The 23,400-nt window shown below is 41.8% G+C and overlaps 1 protein-coding gene across 1 annotated transcript in view; it reads right to left on the bottom strand.

Annotated features, from left to right (window-relative positions):
* Positions 1-23,400, bottom strand: part of Klhl12 (kelch like family member 12) — a 30,109-nt gene that overhangs the window by 4,024 nt on the left and 2,685 nt on the right. Inside the window, exons 2-8 of the mRNA XM_031383290.1 lie at positions 22,638-22,838; positions 17,315-17,468; positions 15,043-15,260; positions 11,790-11,939; positions 8,199-8,313; positions 2,587-2,693; positions 1,257-1,452 (exon numbers count right to left, since the gene is read on the bottom strand). Coding sequence (XP_031239150.1) covers positions 1,257-1,452; positions 2,587-2,693; positions 8,199-8,313; positions 11,790-11,939; positions 15,043-15,260; positions 17,315-17,468; positions 22,638-22,832 — 1,135 coding nt within the window. The 5' untranslated portion in view covers positions 22,833-22,838. The remainder of the gene's footprint in view (positions 1-1,256; positions 1,453-2,586; positions 2,694-8,198; positions 8,314-11,789; positions 11,940-15,042; positions 15,261-17,314; positions 17,469-22,637; positions 22,839-23,400) is intronic.

Here is a 23,400-nt window from a genome sequence, read left to right as displayed (position 1 = left end):
AAAAAAAAAAAAAAAAAAAAAAAAAAAAAAGATTGGGGAGGAGGGGATGCACACATGAATGTAATTACAACACTCACTTGGGAGGTTCTGAAGAAGGTTCAGGAGTTCAAGGCCATTCCCTGCTACATGCTAAGTTAAATTTGAGCCTGAGCTATTTCAGAACCTATCTCAAGCAAACAAATTCTTCTTCTTCAGTTTTTTTTCCAGTTTTTTGAGATAGAGTTTCTCTGTGTAGCCCTGGCTGTCCTCGAACTCAGAAATCTGCCTGCCTCTGCCTCTGGGATTAAAGGTGCACTACCACTGCACAGTGCAAATAAATTCTTATATTTCTTCAAGTTGATTTTTATTATTATTCTTTGTTTTTTGTTTTTTGTTTTTTTTGAGACAGGGTTTCTCTGTGTAGCCCCGGCTGGCCTTGAACTCAGAAATCCACCTGCCTCAGCCTCCCAAGTGCTGGGATTAAAGGTGTGCGCCACAACCGCCCGGCCTTTTTCTTTTTTATATTTATTTATTATGTATATATGAATACACACTGTAATTGTATAGATAGCTGTGAGCCTTCATCTGGTTGCTAGGAATTGATTTTAGGACCTCTGCTTGCTCTGGTCAGCCCAGCTTGCTCAGTCCCTGCTCCATCTGGCCCAAAGATTTATTTATTATTATACATAACTACACTGTAGTAGTCTTCAGATGCACCAGAAAAGGGTGTCAAGATCTCATTACGGGTGGTTGTGAGTCACCATGTGGTTGTTGTTGGGAATTGATCTCACGATCTTCAGGAGAGCAGTTGGTGCTCTTACCCGCTGAGCCATCTCACCAGTCCCCAAAATAAAAATTCTTAAAAAAAAAAAAAGAGCAACTAGCTGGTGGTAGTGTACACTTTAAATCCTAGCACTCCAGTCGATCTTTGAGTTCAAGGCCAGCCTGGTCTACAAAGGGAATTTAAGGGCAACCATGGCTACACAGAGAAACCCTGTCTTGAAAGACAAAACAAACAACAAAGAAATACTTAAAGGCATTTGGAGACTGTCCACACGGAGTTTATAAAAACATGATCAGTGCCCACTACCATATAGCACAATGGAATACGAAACACCAGTTTTATAGTCAATATTGAAATGTCTACAAATAATGAATAGCTTCTGTTAACAAAGACATTTCTGAAAGCAAGAATGAGCGTTTGAAATGAGACATTTAGTTATGCTCCTACAAAACAGTAAAGAGCTACATGAAACATCGTTTGTTATCAAACCTACCTCCCAGTGTGGTGGCTCCAGCAAGGCCTCGCCGTACATTCATAGGGGCCACAGAGTACCACACGCCATCTTCATCTGCTGTGTAGTCTAGACATTCCACTGAACTGAGGCGGGAACGGCCATCATAGCCACCAATTACATAGATCCGATCATGTAAGGAAACTGAGGCCACATACCGTCTCTTGCGAGTGATGCTCTATGGATTTGGGAGAGAAGAGGAATAATACCATTTAGATGGGCACACTCTAGCCCCACCTTTCCCTCCACACCCTGCCTGTTTTAATCTTCTTTGTTTCTTTTCTTCCCTGCCATTAGAAAGGGGCTAGACAGTGACTGCCTACAGAGGAAATGCTTCTGCCTCATTGTGAGTTTTATAGTAGACATCATGGCTTTCTACTGTCTTCTCTCTAAGGCAATGGGCTAAGAGACTGAATATCCTTCCATAAGGAAAGTATGGGCATATTGCTAATCCTGAAGCCAGGTCTGAAATACCCTAAAGGGTAAGAATGGTCCAAAGGTTTTCCATGTCTCCTCAGAAATGGTTCTTGGTTGTACAGTACTGAAATACTGAAAGGAAACTTAACTTTTTCAGGTGAACTTTTCAGTTAGACTCAACAGAACTAAGTTCAGTCTAGCACAGCATGACCAATGGAACAAGCTGTGTAGCCTAAATGGCTGTTAAATTGATATATGGCTACTGGCACTTCTACAATGAGAACTTCTAATTGGAACAGTCAGAAACTAACCTGGGTGTGGTGGTGGCCACATGCCTATAACACCAGCATTTGTCAGCCTGAAGCAGGGCTGCCATAAATTTAAGGTCAGCCTGGGCTATACACTGTGTATCAGGCCAGCCAGAGCTATACAGCAAGATCTTATCTCAAAAAACAAGCCAAGTGTGGGGGCTCCCATGTGGAACCCTGGCTTAGGAGGGTAAGGAAAGCCTGTAAGTTTGAGGCCAGCCAGGAATACACAGTGACATGTCTCAAAACAAATGGGACCTGCAAGGTTCTTTTTTTGGGCAAAGGTGTCTACTGCTAAGGCTGATAACCTACATTGGATCCTTGAAAACTGTTCACAGACATGCCCTCATGTGTGGACACACACGAAAACAATGGAATGAGAAATGGAAAAACCCAAGAAACATCTACTACAATCCAAAGAAAAGCAACCATTTATTGGATACCTAACTATCCACACAGCATGGCTGAAAGGGACATACATTCAGCTATTCTGAAGCTTTTCTACTCTCAAAGCTGGTCATTTATGAGCTAGTGTCAGGAACCAATGACATTTCAACTCTACTAGAAACGGTCCCACCATGACTTACTGGCAAAAAGCTCCATTCCTGTGTCTTGGGGTCATACTTCTCTACCACATCAATAGGAGACTGCTGGCTTCCGAAGCCCCCAACCACCAGAAGCACTTCATTGGCTCCTAAGGACAAAGGCAGGAAAAAGAAGGTTACTTGACCCTGGCTAGGCGACTGCTTACAGGGCAATGAGTAGAAAGGTTCAAACAGGAAACTGTGTCGTCTTTTGGAGGCACTAGGTATTGGATTAAAGGCCTCAGTGTTCTACCACTACCTGTAACCACTCCTACATCACATTTAAAACTTTTTATTTCAAGACTGGATCTTACTTAGTTGCTCAGGCTGGTTTTGAACACACTCTGTATAGTCAGGCAGGCCTTGAACTTGCGAGCCTTGTCTCAATCTCTGACACAGCTAGCTTACAAACGTGTGCCACCAGGCTCACCTAGGATGCTTTTGTATTTGCCTGAGAACTAATCTAAAATAAAACTGCATAATAGGAAGGTATCTATTTTTTTTTAAAGATTTATTTATTTATTATATGTAAGTACACTGTAGCTGTCTTCAGACGCACCAGAAGAGGGTGTCAGATCTCATTATGGGTGGTTGTGAGCCACCATGTGGTTGCTGGGATTTGAACTCATGACCTTCCAAAGAGCAATCGGTGCTCTTCCCCGCTGAGCCATCTCACCAGCCCCCAAATATCTTTTTGTTTTGTTTTGTTTTGTTTTCAAGACAGGGTTTCTCTATGTAGCTCTGGCTGTCCTGGAACTCACTCTGTAGACCAGGCTGGCCTTGAACTCAGAAATCCACCTGCCTCTGCCTCCCAAGTGCTGGGATTAAAGGCGTGTGCTACCACCGCCCCGGTGGTATCTATTTTTTATTTTGTGTTTCCATGTGTTTGAGAATGTCTGTGTGTATAGGTTTGAGTGCATGTTTTGTGTATGTGTAGGCACTGGTTCTGCCTTGTATTTCTGTGTGCTCCCCCTCTGAGTGTCAGGTTCTGTACTGCCTCTCTGCCTTGTTTTTTGAGACAACATCTTACTGAACTGTGGAGGCTCTGCAATTAGGTTGAACAGATTCACCAGCAAACTCAGGGCCTTCCTCTGCAGCTCTACAGCACTGGGCTCATGGTGAGCGCAGCCATGCCTGACGCATGCTGGGAACCAAGCACAGGTCCCCATGCTGCTGATGAGCAGTCTCCCCTGCCAAAGGCACTTCTTTTTAAGGCCATAACTTTCCAGAGTCTAAATCTCTGAGATGCACTTATCACCATAAAAAGAAGTCTTGGGCCCCCAGGACTGCCCCATAGGTAAGATCATCGGCTGCTAACCTTGATGGCCTGAGGTCAGTCCTCAGAACCTACACTGTAGAAAGGGAGAACTGACTCCCACAAACTATCCACATGTGCACCCCTAACACACAAAATAAGTGTTAAGAGAACAAAGACAGTCCTCTATTTTCTCACAGAAAGTAACAGCCTGTCTATCAAACTGTCCCTCCCCAGAGTCTTATTTCTGGCCCTAGCTCTTCTTGGCAGAGTTCTCCTGGACATCTACTCTGATAGCTGGGGGAGAGAATAATTTGGTGGTGCCTTGGTCAGACAATTCATTAACTGAGTTTTGCAAGCTCTGTGTCAGTGTCTCAGGTGACCATGACCAAAAGAACAAATGCAGCACCGTCCGTGGCTCTGACAAGACAGATACAGTCAAGTAGCAGATCTGACAGCCAAGCTTTCTTTTGCTCCCCTCCACCCCCATCCCTTTCAATTCTTTACATGGATACAAGCTGTGGCTCAGAGGAAGATAACAAGCCTACATAGCAGGTTGCTAGAGTTTACAGAAAGGCAGACAGCTCAGTGCAACAGCACTTGGCTAGCATGCCTCAGGCTGATCCCCTACAAGAGATACAAGAGAAAATAATCCGTAATGTAAATATATAAAGTTAGGAATAGAGGTCTACTGACACAAATGCCACCTAGTGCCATCTCCCTGCTCAGTCACTGCTTTGTATGATCTTCTAGAAATTTACTATCTTTGAGCTGTAGACCCTAGACTGGTTATTCTTTTTTTTTTTCTTTTTTTCTTTCTTTCTTTTTTTTTTTTTTTTTTTTTTTTTTTTTTTTTTTTTTTTTTAGTTTTTCGAGACAGGGTTTCTCTGTATAGCCCTGGCTGTCCTGGAACTCACTCTGTAGACCAAGCTGGCCTCGAACTCAGAAATCCACCTGTCTCTGCCTCCCAAGTGCTGGGATTAAAGGCGTGTGCCACTGCCCAGCACTTGCCCGTTTTCAAAAATGATTTTTTTTCCCTTAAATGTTCAGCCAGTACAGCTTGGTGCTTATAGTCCAGCTCCTTAAGAGGATGAGGCAAGAGAATTAAGAACTTTGAGTCAGATTGGACTAAACTGCAAGATTCTATTTAAAAGAGACAGAGAGTGACAGAAACAGAGAGACAAAAAGACAAAAGAAAAAGCTGGGGACAATGAGCTGACTCAGCAGGTAAAGGGCATAAAGGCATTTACCACCAAGCCTGGACAGACACACCATGGCCTATGCAATGTCCTCCCACCACTGTGCTCAATACATAATAAAGAAAGGCAAAGGGGAGAAAAGTCCCAGCTGTGCACACATGACACGATGTTTCGCTTGGTGCCACACCATCCATGGTATAACTGTACTGTAATCTACCTTGAGTCATTCATTCCTCTACAGGAGGAACTTGAGTTGTATACCATGTTTTTGGAAATATCAACAATTTTTGGTCAACATACTCAGTCTTATATACTAGATACACTGGTAATTATACTCCTACCTCATTCCACCAAGACACTTAGGATAAAGGCAGTACATGGTTTATAGAATTTCACCTTGGCTCAGCAATATGAACATGTTTAATACTATTTGTATGATAAAAATGGTTACCATATATTATAATTAAAAAAAGAGAATGGGGCCGGGCGGTGGTGGTGCACACCTTTAATCCCAGCACTTGGGAGGCAGAGGCAGGAGGATTTCTGAGTTTGAGGCCAGCGTGGTCTACAGAGTGAGTTCCAGGACAGCTGGGGCTACACAGAGAAACCCTGTCTCAAGAAAAAAAAAAAAAAAGAATGGGTGTGATGACTTATGACTATAGTCCTGGAACTTAGAAGACTAAGGCCAGATCATCTAGGTTCAAAGTCAGCCTGGTTTACACAATGAATTCTAGACTAGCCTGGACTACAGTGTAATAGCCTACCTAAAAATAACAAAACAAAACAAATCCCCTAAACCAAACCAAACAAAAAATGGATCTGATCTGAAAATTATGCAAATATTTCCCTGTAACTTCTGTTTCCACACTTTATTTATTCCTTAATCTATATGCATTGATCCATATTTTTGTATATAGTACATGATATACAAATAACATTTTGTCACGCTACAGGAATTCATACCTTTCCTAACAGTTCTTTTTTTCTGTTTTTAATTTATGTATGTGTTCCTGCATGAGTTTAAATGTACAAGTGTGCAGGTACCTTTGGAGACTAGAAAAGGATCTCAGGTCCCCTGGAGTTACTGACTGTAGCCCCAATTCTTTTTTCTGCCTCTCCTCTTTTTCTAAATATATTTCTATGTAGTAGAATTTGGGGCAATTTTCAATTTTTTGCTTCTATATATTTTAATATTAAACATACACTCTGGGTGACTGGAGGTGAGCAGGGGGGAGAGATGACTCAGTGACTCAGAGCACTGGCTGCTCTTCCAGAGGTCAGACGTTTGATTCCCAGCACCCATTTGCTGGCTCACAATTGTCTGTAACTCCAGTTCTATGGGGATCCAACAGCCTCTTCTGGCCTCCACGGTGCACATATATCCTGCATTCAGACAAAACACTCACATGTTATAAAACAAAATAAAAATATTTAAAATGGGAAGAATTTCATTGAAAACAACAGCAAAGAGTGCCACAGAGATGGCTCAGTGGTTAAAAGCTATTTTTGCAGAGGAGGTTTGGTTCCTAGCACCCAGGTGGCTCATAATAGTCTCATACTCCACTCCAGGAGATCTGGTCCCCTCAGAAACTCATATAAACACAAACAAATAAACATGAATAAAAGAAATCTTAAAAATAAAACAAGAAAAAACTGGAAAAAAAAACACTGCTTACTCCTCTATCAACAGACAGCTTGATTACCAATATCCTAATATGCATTAATTCTAAAATCAAAAATAAGAAAAGGAAATAATGATAAAACACTAGGGGCTGATGAGATGGTTCTGTGGCTAAGCATCTGTTCCTAGAACCCACATGGTGGCTTATAACAATCTAGAACTCTAGTTCCAGGGGATCTGATGTCATCTTCTGACCTCTGTGGGCACTGCACACAAGTGGCACACAGACATGCAAGCAGGCAAACACTCAAAACTTATAAAATAAAAAAAAAATAAAATAAATTCTTTAAAAAAATAAAAGTAAATGAAGTGCCACCTCACATATACAGAATAAATGATAATCTACAAAATAGTTTTACACAGTGGCAGGAAGGCTCTTTTGACAGAGAAGTAATAAGGACCAAGATAAAATAGCTAAGTATTTACTCTGTGCCAGCTAGGTATCTTATTATGTTCCAATTTAATCCTCCCAACAACCCACTCACAAGAAACTAAGCCTCATTTTAGGGGTAAAAGCATAAGATCAAATCAAGTGGTTATTTATTTATTTATTTATTTGGAACAGGGTCTACTATTTGGCCCTGGATGCTCTGGAACTCACAATCTGGACCAGACTGGCCTTGAACTCACAAGATATCAACCTGACTAGGCCTCCTGAGTGCTGGGATTAGTGCTCTGTGCCACTATAACCAGTTAGGATCAGATAAATTGTTATCACCAATTAGCCACTGGCAGGGCTTAGATTGAACCTCTGTCTGTTTGCTAACATAGGTAACACTTTTGTGACAGTAACTATTCCTAGCCTTTCCTAGAGTTCTTCATTTAATTGTCATAACTTTCTTAGAACTGGATGCTATGCTGATTCCCAGTTCACAGATAAAGCATCTGAGGCAGACAGAATAAAGTTTCTGTCTAAGGTAAGTAGCAAGCCAGAAATCTGTACCACAACTCTGGCCTCATATTTTTACCTATGACATGTGACTGTCAAACACCCTGTAGTTGTAGGACTTTGTTTAACATAGTCTACCACGATGGCTTCTAACTTTTTCTGTGCCCAAGGATGAACTTAATCTTCCTGCCTCTACTTCAAGATTACAGGCATTTACCACCACATCCCAATTCTGTTGTGCTAGGGATTGAACTCAGGGCTAGGAAAGCACTCTAACAACTGATACATCCCCAGCTTCAAGCTCTTTATTTAAATGCTGAAATAGAAATTTAATGTTATATAATATGATAATTCATAAAATCTTTTTCTCTCTACTTTATCTAACTTATCTCCAATAGTTATATGCCATAAAGACACTCTCAAACTACTGGAAATAAAAGCTTAAAATGGTAGCTATTTGTCTAAAGAGATTAAAAGCAAGTCTAAAACAAGTCTACTGTATGCATTACAGATGTTATTTCCAACTATATCATACCATCTGAAAAAGGGGTTGAAGGACACATCCTCATTTTTCCAGGAATACCAGCTTACCTAGACGGGCTCTTGTCCTGGGTCCTTGCATCTGACTCCTAAGTTCAGGCCTCAGGTGAAACTTCTTTGCTTCATCAACTAGATCCCTGCATTGTAAACTACAGCGGATGAAAGGCTAAAAGACAGAAGACAGAAGACAAAAGCCATTTCTAATATTGTAATAGTAAAATGACACATATAAAGAAGCAATTTATGTGTGTAGATAAAGGCATGTAAGGATTAGTACGGATCTTAAAGGAGCTGAGCACGCTGGCTTCACATCTGCAACGCCAGTACTTGGCAGGCTGAGATAAAAGGATTTCTGAGACGTCAGGCCAATTCAGGGCTACATACTGACTTCTAGGCAGGATGTTCTAGAGGAAGACACTGTCTCAAAAAGACAAGACACACACTCTCTCTTGGAAAAATGTCTTCTCTGAAATAATTTCCCCAAAGCGCTCTCTCCCCTTCCCTCTTTTGTTCTCCTCTTCTCCACCCTTTTCATCCTTTCTTTCTGATTGGTTTTCCTGTAGCCCAGGTTGGTCTCAAACTTCTAACGGCACAGGATAACTTTCAACATCTGATGTTTCTGCATTTATCTCCCAAGTGCAGAGTTATAGGCATGCATTCACCATTAGTCCAGCTTCCACATCTATATCCAGTGGTGCTTTAGATGGATTGGAGAGATGGCTCACTCTGGTAAAGTCCTTGCCATGTAAGCATGATGACCCAAGTTCTGTCACAAGAAACCACATAAAGAGCCAGACATGGTAGCCTATACTTGTAATGCCCCTACTAGTGGGTAGACGGGCAGATTCCTGGGCTTATTGCCAGCCCAATCAGAAACTCTGGGCCAATCAACCAGAGACTATATCTCAAAACCCAAGTTGGATGGTCTGCAGAACAGCACCGAAGACTGACCTCTGGCCTACATGTGCATGCATATGTGCACATATACACATACACCTCCATAGGAAACAGATCTCTGTATTAGCATGGACCTCCACTCTGTACTTTGCTCTCTAGTTCAGAAAACCAGTGTCTATACACTGCACCAGTAAGGTCTCTTCATGGCTCCCAGCTGGGATGAGTTCTGCTGAAGGGCAGGCTGCACTCAAGACCTGCTCTTTCCCTTCAGGCTCTGAGACCCACTTCTTAGTCCAGCTGGTGACAGGCGGGCTGCTCTAGATCTGGAGTCTCCACTGTCCTTTACTGTTTCTCCAAATGAAACTTTGTAAACAGTTCATATATATATAATACATGTATATACATATATATGAATATATACATGTATATATACACATATATAATACATGTATATATTCATATATATGAATATATATGTATATATATGAATATATTATATATATATTACGTCTTCCTTAGAATTGTACCATCTGTTTCCTGTTGGGATCTTCAACTCATATAAGCTCTAGTTTATTAGTTTAACTCCAAGAAGTTTTCAGTATGCACTGGAAAAAAAAAATCTATAACAGTAGCAACGACTGTTATACAGACATCGCTAAAGCTTCTACAAATGAATATTGGCAACCATGAATGAGGTGGGTAATGTAAGTGCTGCTTCACAAGGAAAAAGGTCTCCCTAGGGTCTCACAGGATGATTTAGGATTTGAGCCTCCTATTCTAGCTCTGGATCTCTGTACCAAAACATAACATAAGACTGACTCAGAGGGCTTGAAGGTTGAGCTTCACTATCAACTTGACTGATTTGGGAGACAAACCAACTTTTGTGTCCGTGAGGGGGTTTTCTGAAAAGTTTAGCTCAGGTGGTAAGACCTACCCTTAATGTAGGCCACACTCTACCATTGGCTAGGGATCCAAACCTAACAAAAAAGAGAAATTCGGCTATGTACCAGCTTTTCTTTCTCTGCTTCATGACTATGGTACCGTGTGACCCACAGTTTCACGGTTTTGTTTGCCTTGCCTTCTTCAGGATGAACTGGAACTTTTTGTTCGTTTTTTGTTTTTAAAGATTTATTTATTTATTATATGTAAGTACACTGTAGCTGTCTTCAGATACCCCAGAAGAGGGTATCAGTTCTCATTATGGATGGTTGTGAGCCACCATGTGGTTGCTGGGATTTGAACTCAGGACCTTGAGAAGAGCAGTCAGTGCTCTTAACCACTGAGCCATCCCTCCAGCCCAAACTGGAACTTTTTAACTGTGAGCCAATATAAACCCTTTCTCCCTTAAGTTGCTTTTCTGGGGTATTTTATCACAGCAACAGAAAACTAACAAATAGAGGTCTTAAGAAAGAAGGGGAAAATAAGTTTGAGATGTGGCATTAATTAGCCTGAATTTTTTTTAATTGGGGGGGGAGGTCCCAATATTTGTTTACTCATTTGAGATAGGGTCTCATGTAACCTAGGCTGGCCTTGAATTCTTGATATGCCTGCCTATCTCTACCAAGAGATTACAGGCTCTCACCACAACAGGCCAGGCAAAATTTGTAAAGTGAATAACTAAGAAACTATTTTTATGGTTAATTTTTAAAATGGTCAGGTCCTGCCCAAGCAGTAACTCAATTACTGGGCTTCACCTAAATGATATAGATCAGTGCTTGTTAAAGGACGGCTGTCAACCTAGGAGCTGCCTCCGTGGGATTGGACATATGTTGGGGGAGGGGGCCGCAGAGGGGCATTTCTGATTAGTGACTGACGTGGGAGGCACCACTCCTGAACTGGTGGTAGTCCCTAGTTGTATCAGAAAGCAAGCTAAGCAAGCCAATGGAAGCAAGCCAGTAAGCAGTGTTCCTTTATGGTCTCTGCTTCAACTCCTGCCTCCAGGCTCCTGCTCTGAACCCCTGCCCTTGATCCCTTGGTGATGGGACTGTGCCGTGCAAGGAGATAAACTCTGCCCTTCCCATGCTGCTGTGTGCTCATGGTGCTTATCACAATAAACAGAAAGCAAATGAGGACAACCCTCCATCTAGTAACACAGTGTGTGTGTGTCTGTGTGTGTGTTTCAGTTACAAAACACTGTTGCAACCTTTTTTATTTTTTATTTTGGGTTTTTCCAGACAGGGTTTCTCTGCATAGCCCTGGCTGTCCTGGAACTCACTCTGTAGACCAGGCTGGTCTGGAACTCAGAAATCCACCTGCCTCTGCCTCCCAAGTGCTGGGATTAAAGTTGTGACCCACCACTGCCTGGAACATTGTTGCAACGTAAGTTAGAGAAATACTTTTATAAAACAACAGAAGGCTCAACTGCATAATACTAAGTAAATCAGACTTACTAGAAGTAAAACCATGAGGGTCTGACACACAAAGCAACTTTTGTCTCATTTTTTTCAGAGCAATTTATAACAATTTATGCTTAACCGAGACCTGTACAGAGTTTTTAATAAAACATTCAGAGGCACATAAAACAAAAAGACAACACAGAGTAAAATTAAATTACAGACTTTCATTTGTGACAGAAGCCTGACTTGCCAAGCAATAAACCTTTCTTATGCCTAGAACGTTCCCACCTTTATCTCTCTACCATTCCTGCTGAAAGGAACCAGGTGACTCTGCCTAAATTAAAGTGTTGAGTAACTAGGCTGTGGAGTTAGTGGAGTTTCTGGATACCAAGTGCCTTATGTGACTTACCTCAGCATCGATTACATCTGTAATGTACCTGGGAGTCAGCAGGGGCATCCGAACATACTGTAAGAGGTCAGGTAAAGATTCTTCTCGCTCCTTCTTGGCATGCTTCACCCAGTTGATGACAGCCTCAAAGACTGGCTCTTCAGAATCCACCTATTAATGTAGAGTTACATGTCACAGACATTTACTTTCCCAGGGAAAAAGGTTTCCCACAAACTAAAAGCAGCCATGCTTACTTTCTCCTTTGTGCTTCCTGTCTTCCATTACTGTTATTTCCCATCTTCCAGAAATATGGAAGTTCTGGGAAAACAATCTTTTCAGATACAGGAAGAGAATTATATGCAATTTAAAAAGAACTAAGATAGTATTTAAGTCATATGTTGGCTTTCCTTTCAGAATTGCATCCATTCCTGAATTTTTGTCTGGTCATTTCTGCAACTTTAGTTGCATGGAGAGAGGAAATCTGTTATCCTAATTAAAGTTGAAATAATTTTTATTCACAGTTACCTCTGAAGCAAGGACTAGCTACGTTCTCAGCTTCTTAGCAGTACTAGCTACATCCCAACACCCAACAGCAATATGTCTAATGGCTATCAGACCAGGCAAGGAAATTTACTTCATCTTGAAAGAATTTTCTACAGGTCAGAACTGACCTAGAGCAGAGAGAACTGGCATGTAGGGACATTTTCGCTGACCAGCCTGGTAGGAAGAAGGGTGGGTGGTAACAGAGTTTGAAGCAAGCACCAGGCTGCTGAAGGATTCATAGTAAAAGCGACTGGATATCATCTGAATGTTTCCAGTAGGACAGTAATAAAGAGATGTTTGTAAACACTGCTGTGGTGACCCTGGGTACAACACTTAGAAGGGCCAAGAGCTGTAAGATCAGTTCCAGTATTCTTTGTACAACAGGCTAGACTCCAGCTGTGGCAGTCTTGGAGAAATAAGTGGGAGGTCAAGGTGATCCATCGTAGAGACAGGTGATGGGGAAAATGCAGGATATTTACTACTAAGAAAATTTGTCTAGCCAGCCAATGGTGGCATATGCATTTAGTCCCAGCACTGGGAAAGCAGAGGCATCTCTGTAGTTCAAGGCCAGTTTGGTCTACAGAATTCCAGGATGGTCAGGGCTACACTGAGAAACCCAGTCTTGAAAAATCTAAATAAAAAAAAAGGTTTTCTTTTGTCTAAAAACAAGTAAGTTGGGCTGGTGTGATGGCTCAGCGGGTAAGAGCACTGATTGCTCTTCCGAAGGTCCTGAGTTCGGATCCCAGCAACCACATGGTTGCTCACAACCATCCCTGATGAGATCTGACGCCCTCTTCTGGTGCATCTGAAGATGGCTACAGTGTATTATACCAGAGTGAGCTGGGCGAAGCGAGCAAGGCCAGAGCGAGCTAGGTTGGAGCTGAGGCTGGAGCTGGAGCTGGAGTGGGTGGGGCCAGAGCAAGCAGAGGTCCTAGTTCAATTCCCAGCAGCCACACGATGGCTCACAGCCATCTGTATAGCTACAGTGTACTCATACACATAAAATAAATAAAAAAAAACAAAACAAGTAAGTTAAAATTTCAGAGAAAATGCTAAATATGCCTGTGACTGTTAATGATTCATAATGGGGAAAATATTCTTCACAAAGGTTTTTTTGTTTTTTTATATATCAGACAAGATACTGCCAATTAATGCTTGGGACAGTCCTGTACACTATGTACTAATGTCTTTAATGGGCAGTAATCATATGTTGATGCTTTAATCATACAACACACTGCTTCCCACAATCAACATGCTGCTGGGTCTGTGCATGCTGTTATTTGAGATGGTGTCTCACGGAACATGGACAGGCCTTGAGCCCTTGACCCTGCTACCATCTTTTTGTCAGTTATAGGATTACAGAACAGCACCACCATGCCTAGCTCCCAGTGTTTTATTTAATAAGAAGAAGTGCTAGCAACTGGAAGTCAAGACATCTGGTTCCAGTTTTGTGCTGGTTTCCAAAACACGAAAAAAAACAACAACTTTTGTTGTTATTCCAGGAAAAAAAAGCAAATGCCAGTCTTGATATATGAGGAAGGAAAACTACAGAGAATGCTCAAGTTGTTTTCCTTTTTCTTTTTTCTTTTTTTTTAAAAAAGATTTATTTATTTATTTAATGTGTATGAGTACACTGTAGCTGTACAGATAGATGGCTGTGAGCCATCATGTGTGTGGCTGCTGGGAATTGAACTCAGGACAGCCCCATTCACTCCGGCCCTGCTCACTCCAGTGTAATGCACTGTAGCTGTCTTCAGACACACCAGAAGAGGGCATCAGATCTCATTACGGGTGGTTGTGAACCACCATGTAGTTGCTGGGATCCGAACTCAGGACCTTCCGAAGAGCAGTCAGTGCTCTTACTGGCTGAGCCATCTCGCCAGCCCTCTTACCAGAAGAGGGCATCAGATCCCATTACAGACGGTTGTGAGCCACCATGTAGTTGCTGGGATTTGAACTCAGTGCCTCTGGAAGAGCAGTCAGTGCTCTTAACTGCTGAGCCATCACTCCAGATCTTAACTTAATGTTACTCTGTAACATACACAACTGTTTTGTAGCCAATCAGAACAGAGACCATATGGTTTACACAGAGTATCACAGAATCTCTTTTCTCCCATGGTGCTTTTTTTCCCTCACTGTCTCAGCCTCTTGAGTACTGGGATTACAGATACACGTTGGCACACCTGGATGGCCACAGAATCTCTTTAGGTAGCAAACTCTCCTATAGCATGTCAAAGCATTAAGCCCATTCTAATACTTTCTATTGCTCTTATACAAACTATGGAACAGACACCAGGTAATATATTTCAGTGGAGAATTAAACCCAAAAGGAATATATACACAGGACTTGGCTCTCTGAGTATCTTTCTAGAAGAGAACTAGTACACTAGAGATTAAAGTACAGGCTTCAAAGACATCTATTAGACCTCTATTAAATTCCTCATTCCCACCTTCAGCCTAACTATAAACCTACACACAACAAACACCACTACATACCCAATGCGGAACAGTATTGCATAGAAAATTTACCTTGTTTCCAATTTCTGCTTATTTATTTAGCTCTGGAATTCATATATTTTTCTCCATAGATACACAAATAAATTAAAATGTTTGGTTCCAGTATGGATATTTGATTATGAAGCCATAATACGGACACAGTCACTCCATCCTTCTCTGTAATTTTGGTGACAGCCCAGTTTTAAAGAAACTGTAACACCAAGTCAACCTGTACCTGAATCTCATCGCACTTGATCAGTTTCTCCACCTCTCCTTGGCTCAGAAGAATGAACTCTTCGTGCTGCACCACTTCAGGAAAATGCTTCTGGCTAAAAACCTCAGCTGCTTGCATCAGGTCAACACAGTTGTGAGTTTCAGCAAAATCCCTGATACCCAGGCAATTAGATGGATCCAACTGACTTTCTAGGAACTCACAGCAGGCTTGCTTCACACCTAGGACAAACACGGGTAGTGAGCAGACTTCAGGAGACTTGGCCAAGTATAAAGTGGCCTTGCATTCTTGGATCTTAACATCTTCTCTACGTGTTATCAGAGGAACCCTGGCTCTACACCTTAACACATGCATTAGAACATTTATGGTTCTGGCTTTTTTGTTTGTTTCTTTGTTTTTGCAAGATGGGGTTTCTCTGTATAGCCCTGGCTGTCCTGGAACTCACTCTGTAGACCAGGCTGGCCTCCAACTCAGAAATCTGCCTACCTCTGCCTCCCAAGTGCTGGGATTAAAGGTGTGCACCACCACTGCCCGGCTATTTACTTTTTTTTTGAGACATGGTCTGCCTTTGTAGCCCACTCCTTCTCAAATATAAGTTAAATTTTATTTCATTTTTTTGTTTGTTTGTTTTGTTTTTTTGAGACAGGGTTTCTCTGTGAAGTCCTAGCTGTCCTAGAACTAGCTCTGAAGATCAGACATGTCTCCAACTCACAGAGATCTACCTGTCTCTGCCTCCTGAGTACTGGAATTAAAGGCATGCGCCACCACTGTCTGGCATAAATTTCATTTCCAATAAATATTTTAAGGCAGACATGAAGATACGTGTCTTTAATTCTAGCATTTCAGAGGCAGAAGCAGGTGGATTTCCTGAGGACAACCTGACCAGCAAGCTCCCAGATAACCTGTTACACAGTGAGACCCTGGTTCAACAACCAAATACAAAAACAAATGAGGGGACTACGAGATAGCTCAACAGTTAAAAGCACTACTACTCTTGAAGAAGATCTAGGTTCAGTTCCCATCTCCCAGAACTGCCCACAACTGCCTGGAACTCCAGTTTGAGGGAATCCGACACCCTCTTCTGATTTCTGTGGCCATCAGAGGTCATACATTTGAGCATAATAATAAACACATAAGAAAAATAAATAATAAAGGTAAACAGAAATAAATTTTCCTTAAAAGATATTTTACGGGGCTGAAAAGATGGCTCAGTGGTTAAGAGCACTGACTGCTCTTCCAAAGGTCCTGAGTTCAAATCCCAGCAACCACATGGTGGCTCACAACTATCCTTAATGAGAGCTGATTCCCTCTTCTGGAGAGTCTGAAGACAGCGACAGTATAATTACATATAATAAAGAAATCTTTAGAAAAAAAAAGATATTTTACATTATTCAGATTTAAAACTACAAAAAGGCTTATAAGAAAAAGTCCTCTTAGCCCGGCAGTGGTGGCGCACGCCTTTAATCCCACTTGGAGGCAGAGGCGGGCGGATTTCTGAGTTCGAGGGCAGCCTGGTCTACAGAATGAGTTCCAGGACAGCCAAGGCTACACAGAGAAACCCTGTCTCGAAAAAAACAAAACAAAACAGTCTTCTTAGCCTCTTGTTAGTCCGCAAACACAGACATCAAATGACAAGGTAAATAAACAGAATCTATGTAGACAGTAAATAATACAGTTTCTTGACAATTTTTACTATGTATGTATGTACACATGTATGTATACGTGTATGTATGTATACATGTTTGTATTCAGTAAATACCTACATTTTCTATTCTGCTTTGCTTGGTACACTTTAATTAGTTTATGTGTATGGGTGCTTTGGAAGCACGTGTACCATTTCCATGCCTGGCATGAGGTGCCCAGAAGAGGACATTAGGTTCCCTGGAAATGGGGCTGTGAGTGGGTGCTGGGAACCAGACATAGATTCTCCTGAAGAACAACAGTCTATGCTCTCAACTACTGAGCCATCTCTCAACCCCTTGGGTTCATTTTAAGATGTAGTCTCATTTTATACACTAAATTGGATTGAAATTTACACAATCCTCCTGTTTCAGCATCTTGGCTAACACCAATAATTTCTTTTACAAGACCTAAATACTCTTATGTGGAGAGATTCTTTTGCATTGTTATTGACTATATCTGATCTTCCATGCTCAAAGATTCAGATGTCATGCTTCTAAACTCATCTCTGAAACTCTCTTGATTAATTTTACTTCAATGAAAACACTTCCAGGGCTAATGTGTCATAAACTAGGACACCTTTTATTGTCTGTACCTTTCAGCTGGAGAAGACAGGCTGCAGGGAGCAGTTCTTGAACATTCTCCACGGTCACATGTACCGTCTCTGTGTACACGAAGTCCAACAGGATTTCCATGGTAGAAGCAGTTAAACCTTGAATGTCAACATATGGCTTCCCCTTCTCTGAAAGCTGAAAATTCACGAGGTAGAAAAGGGTGGTACTTTTAATTCCACAAGGTAAAGACAGAACCCAGTCTAAGAGCTTAAAGGGATGCTGGTACTAATTAAATACACATCTTTTAAAAACAACAATCTGAGGCTGGAGAGATGGCTCAGTGGTTAAGAGTACTGGCTACTCGCCAGTCAGTGGTAGCACAAACCTTTAATCCCAGCGCTGGGGAGGCAGAGGCAGTTGATCTCTTGAGTTCGAGGCCAGCCTGGTCTACAGAGTGAGTTCCAGGATTGTCAGGGCTACTCAGAGAAACCGTTTCACAAACAAACAAACAAACAAACAAACAAAAAAGGGTACTAGTTGCTCTTCCAGAGGACCTAGGTTCAATTCCCAGCACCCATTTGCAGCAAACAATCAAAACACCAGTTCCAGTGGGGGAGGGTGTCAAGCCATTTTCCGACCTCCACATATACCAGGCTCACACATTTGAAACAGTCATACATGCAGGCAAAACACTCATAAGCATAAAATAATTTTACAAAATATTTTAAATTATAATCTATTTTATTTGATTTGTATCTGGCAAATATGACATGTATTTGTAAATCTTCAAATAAAATGGGCACTTGGCTATATCCCTAGGAGTGAACAATGGAATATCAAAATTTCTAGAGAATTAACCTGATTCCATATTAAAACCAACATAGATGTCTTAAAGAATAGGCCAGGCAGAGGTGGAGCACTCCTTTAATCCCAGCACTTGGGAGGCAGAGGCAGAGGCAGGCGGATTTCTGAGTTCGAGGTCAGCATGGCCTATAGAGTGAGTTCCAGGACAGCTAAGGCTACACAGAGAAACCCTGTCTCAAAAAAATCAAAACAAAAAACAAAAAAACAACAACAACAAAATTACAGAATACAAGAGCTTCATGTACATACCACTAGTGTCCATGTGCCTTTATGATAAAACATTATTTCTCTTCTCTTCTATATGCTATGTGGCTGGCCTGGTTTTCAGGTTGTAGACTAAGCCGTCTTTGAACTTATAGACACCCTCTCACCCCAGACTTCTGGGGGCTGGCATTACAGGCATTTGCCACCATGTTTGGCTAAAATAGAAATAGTCAATGAAATTTCAGGAGAATAGGACTCTGAGATTTATAGCTACAACCTCCTCCAAGATCACTACATTCCTCTCATCTGCCCTCAGACTACATCTGGATAGAAAAAGAACATGAAGATCATTGTAAGCGGCTCCTCTGTTAACACTGCATGAGCTTGGGGGATGGGGGTGGGGCAAGAGGAATGCAGGGATCGAGAGCTGCTCTAGGCTATGAGGTGACATTGTATATCAAAAACAAGATCAAAAGCAAATGTAATAGCAAAACCTCAGAGCCCTGGGGCAGAGACATGTAGATCCCATGACTCTCTTGCAAACGCAGGGTTCAGGGAGAGACCTTGTCTCAAAAAGTAAGGTGGAGAGGTGGAGAAGCAGTTAAGGAAGACGTGATGTCAAGCTCTGGGCTCACTTATACCTTCACATGGCTTAGCATACTCATACCCACATGTGCTCAAACACACAAACTCCTATAACAACACTCTTATGTACTTCCATTATTAACTAAATGGCTTTGTCATACTTGATTTCTCCATCAGTCCAAAGAGTAACAACAACAAAAAACATTCTTTAAAAAAAAAAAAAATCAATCCTGGAACAGAGACTGAAGGAAGGACAATCCAGAGACTGCTCCACCTGGGAATCATTTCCATATTCAATCACCAAATCCAGACACTATTGTGGATGCCAGCAAGTGCTGGCTGACAGGAGCCTGATACAGTTGTCTCCTGAGAGGCTCTGACAGTGTCCGACTAATACAGAAGTAGAGGCTCACAGCCATCCATTGGACTGAGCACAGGGTCCCCAGTGAAGGAGCTAGAGAAAGGACCCAAGGAGCTGAAGGGTTTGCAGCCCCTTAGGAGGAACAACAATATGAACTAACTAGTACCCTCAGAGCTCCCAGGGACTAAACCACCAACCAAATCACATGGTGATATTCATGGTTCCAGCAACATATGTAGCAGAGGATGGCCTAGTCGGTCATCAACGGAAGGAAAGGCCCTTGGTCCTGTGAAGGTCCCATGCCCCAGTGTAGGGGAATGCCAGGGCCAGAAAGCAGGAGAGTGTGGGTTGGTGAGCAGGGGGAGAAGAGAGGGAACAGGGTTTTGTTTTCCTTTTTTTTTTCCGGAGGGGAAACTGGGAAAGGAGATATCATTTGAAATGTAAATAAAATACCTAATGAAAAAATTATCTTTAAAAAAAAAAATCAATCCCTCTTTATTGCCTGCACATGGGGTGGGGGGAGGGGTGGGGATGGAGGAGTGACTAGGACAAAGACAGAACTCGAGGCCAGCCCGGTCTACAAATCAACTCCTGGACATCCAGGGCTCTGTTATACAGAGAAACCTTGTTTCTGAAAACAAAAACAACAATAACGACAAAAAACAATAAAACAAACAACAACAAATCCCTAGCCAGATGTTAGTGGCACACAGCTTTAATTCCAGTATTCTGGAGGCAGAGGCAGGTGGATCTCTGAGTTCAAGGCTAGCCTGGTCTACAGAGGGAGTTCTAGGACAGGCACAGAAAAGCCCTGTTTAAAAAGAAGAGAAAAAAAAGGAAGGAAAGAAGGAAGGAAGGAAAGAAAGAAAGAATGAGTCATGTATGAGAAGAAATGAGGTTTTTTTCTTCATCCTAAGATTCCAGAAATTTCTCAGTGTTGAAAAAACAGTGCAGGCAGGCGTTGTTCGAGAGGACAGCAAGCAAGACATGTACTGTTTTAGCACCTGGCAGTCTTAGTCAATTGCATGCTCAGCACTTCTGGGTAACACTCCCTACCTACCTAAATTCCAGTGCTTTGGGGCAGACATCATGAAGAACAGTACAAGCTAGAGATCTGTGCTGTTGTATTACTCAAGATGGTTCTGAAATTAGCCAGATTAGCCAGAATGGCCTAACCACTTTCTATTTCTCCTACCAGCCTGATGACTGAGCATGGGAGTTAAGAATGATTTTTTTTTACAGTCACATGCTATAGAGGCAAAGCCTACCTCTATGTAGTATTCTCAAGTGATGTGACCTTGGCAAGGCATTTGTTGAGACCCTTCATCTGAAAAATGAAATGGAAATATTTACCCCTAGGGTAAATGACAAACATGGTGGTATAATTGGGCCCATAAGTATAGCTGTTATTATCATATTTCCTTTTGTATCTGGCTCTAGCAACTATTTCTTCATTACATTGACAAGTACTTTTTTTTTTTTTTTAATTTTTACCTTATGTACATTGGTGTTTTGTCTGCATGTATCTCTGTGTAAGGGTGTCAAATCTCCTGGAACTGGATTTAGACCCATAATGTGGGTTCTAGGAGTTGAACCTAGATCCTCTGGAAGAACAGCCAGTGCTCTTGACCACTGAGCCATATCTCTAGCCCCATGGTGATGAGGATTAACTAAAGAAAATACTGGTGGTTAGAGATACTTTTTAAAGAGTCTTATCATAACAAGGCACGATGACATACACCCATCATCTCCAGACTTGAGGAGGCTGAGGCAGAAAGATGGAGCATTTCAGACCAATTTGGGCATTAAGATTCTTTCTCAAAAACAGATGCACACATACCCAAACCAGAGGCTTGGAGAGAGTGTTGAAGCACTTGCAGCACCCATGTCAGGTGGCTCACAACCCCTAGAACTCTAGCTCTGGGGCATTTGATGCCCTCTGGATTCCAAGGGCACCTGCTTGAACATGATGCACATAAAATTCATGCAGGCATATACAAACAAAAACTCAGCATAATGAAATAATTCAGATACATGTCTAAGTTTAAATATGTAATAATTATTCATATATTTCAAATTTAAAATACTTATAAAGACTAGTTTAAATCTTCTTATTTTTACTTTTTAGAAACTTTTAAGCCAGATGGTGATATATCCCTTTAATCCTAGCACCTAGGAGGCAGAGGCAGGTGGATCTGTGGGTTCAAAGCTGGCCTGGCCTTATCTACAGGGTGAGTTCCAGGACAGCTAAGACTACATAGAGAAGCTCTGTCTTGAGAAGAAAAAAAAGAAAAATGACACAGACAAACGTGTACATATACTCATGTACACATTCGCGCATATGTGAATAGACACATCCACATACATCCACACACACACACACACACACACACACACACACATACACATCCACCCACCCTGAGTTGGTTCCTTCCTTCTACCATGTGGGTCTCAAGGACTGGAATTGGGTCCACGAGGTTTGATGGAAAGTGCCTTTACTTGCTGAATCATCTTGCTGACCCCCCCTTTTTTTTAAAAAAAGTAATTTTGGTTTTGGAGAAAATGTCTCATATAGTCCCAAATAGCCTAAAACTCTGTACACAGGCAAGGACGGTCTTAACTTAGTGGCTTTGTGTATATTGGGTAACCATTAGACCAACTGAGCTACAGCCCTTGCCCTTGTCTTTATGAGACAGGGTCTCACCACCAGGCCAGCCTTGAACTCCTGATCTTATTTCCACCTTCCAACTGCTGGCATTACAGACATGTGCTACCACACCAAGCTAAGTTAATACCACATAGTCATTCACTAAATCCCTTCTTCCCCTAATTGGAAGTCACCCTGAAATCTGCATCAACAGCATAAATACTCATTTTCTACAATTATTGATGATTTAAAGGAGACGGCCATCAAATGCCTTACTCGGAGCTTACCTATTTGACTAACACATTATACAGATTCACTGGTTTACCAGACTTTTTTTTTTTTCTTCGTTGTTGAGTGGTTTCACATGGGTGTTATTCTGTAGTTCAGACTAGTCTCAAATTTATGATGATTTTACCACTGTCAGGACTGTAAGTGTGAGCCACTATATCTGGTTTGTTTGGAAGTTCTAACAGGGAAGAGCTCCTATACTTTTGACTTTTGACCCTGTGTTGAAAAAACTCCTTTGATTGAGCAGCCCCTTCAGAAGACACACAGGACAGTGATGGCAAGATTAACCCTGGTGACCAATTGGCAGACAAACGCCATAGCCGAATCACTGACACATGCTATTTTGTCCCTTGACATAAGAAGACTGCAAGGTTACAATGTGAATTTCACTTATGCAGCAATGACTTGCATTTACCTCACTAGTGAACATGGCACAGAAATAATCACTGCATGCAGCCAGCACGATCCGGTGGGCAGGGAAGTCTTTCTGCTCCACTCTCAAGGTCACATCACAGAGGGTATTGCTCTTCCTGAGGGAGTTCATCGAGTTGAGGATGGACTTAGCGTGAGTGTTTGTCATTATGTCTTTAGGGGCCATAATGCCGCCCATCAAGCACTGTGGAGAAAGAACAAAGGAGTCCTTGGACAATGCAGCTACAAGGGAAAAAGATCATAATGAAGAAGTGGGAAACCAAACACACAATTAGCTCTACAAATTAAGGAACTAAAAGGGCTTCCTCCACCGCAAACTTCCACAAACCGCAGAGCACTTTTGACGCTAGCAGCACCACAACTCGGCCAATAACCAGTAAAGGTTACCTCTTCTTTCTCCACATTTCACGTTCTACATCTTTGGATTCAACCAAGCAAGGAGCAAAATATTAAAAACTAAAGAATTGATTTTGAACATGTAGGGATTTTTATCATTTTCCCTAGTGAATAACTATCTTAGCGTTACTACTGCTGTGACAAAACACCAGGACCAAAAAGCAACTTGGGAGGAAAGGGTTCTTTGGCTTCCATATCCTGAGTCACAGTGCAGTGAGGGGAGCAGAGGTGGGAACTAACATTCCAGGAGGTAGGAATGATGCAGAGACAGGGCGGGGTAGCTTACTCATTTGCTCCTCTTGGCTTGCTCAATTTCCTTTTCCCTTCCTTCCTTTCTTTTTTTTTCATTT

This window comes from Mastomys coucha, unplaced genomic scaffold, assembly GCF_008632895.1.
Source record: "Mastomys coucha isolate ucsf_1 unplaced genomic scaffold, UCSF_Mcou_1 pScaffold1, whole genome shotgun sequence".
Lineage (NCBI taxonomy): Eukaryota > Metazoa > Chordata > Mammalia > Rodentia > Muridae > Mastomys > Mastomys coucha.
The sequence above is the reverse complement of the archived record's forward strand: the minus strand, read 5'-3'. Positions and strand labels throughout refer to the sequence as shown.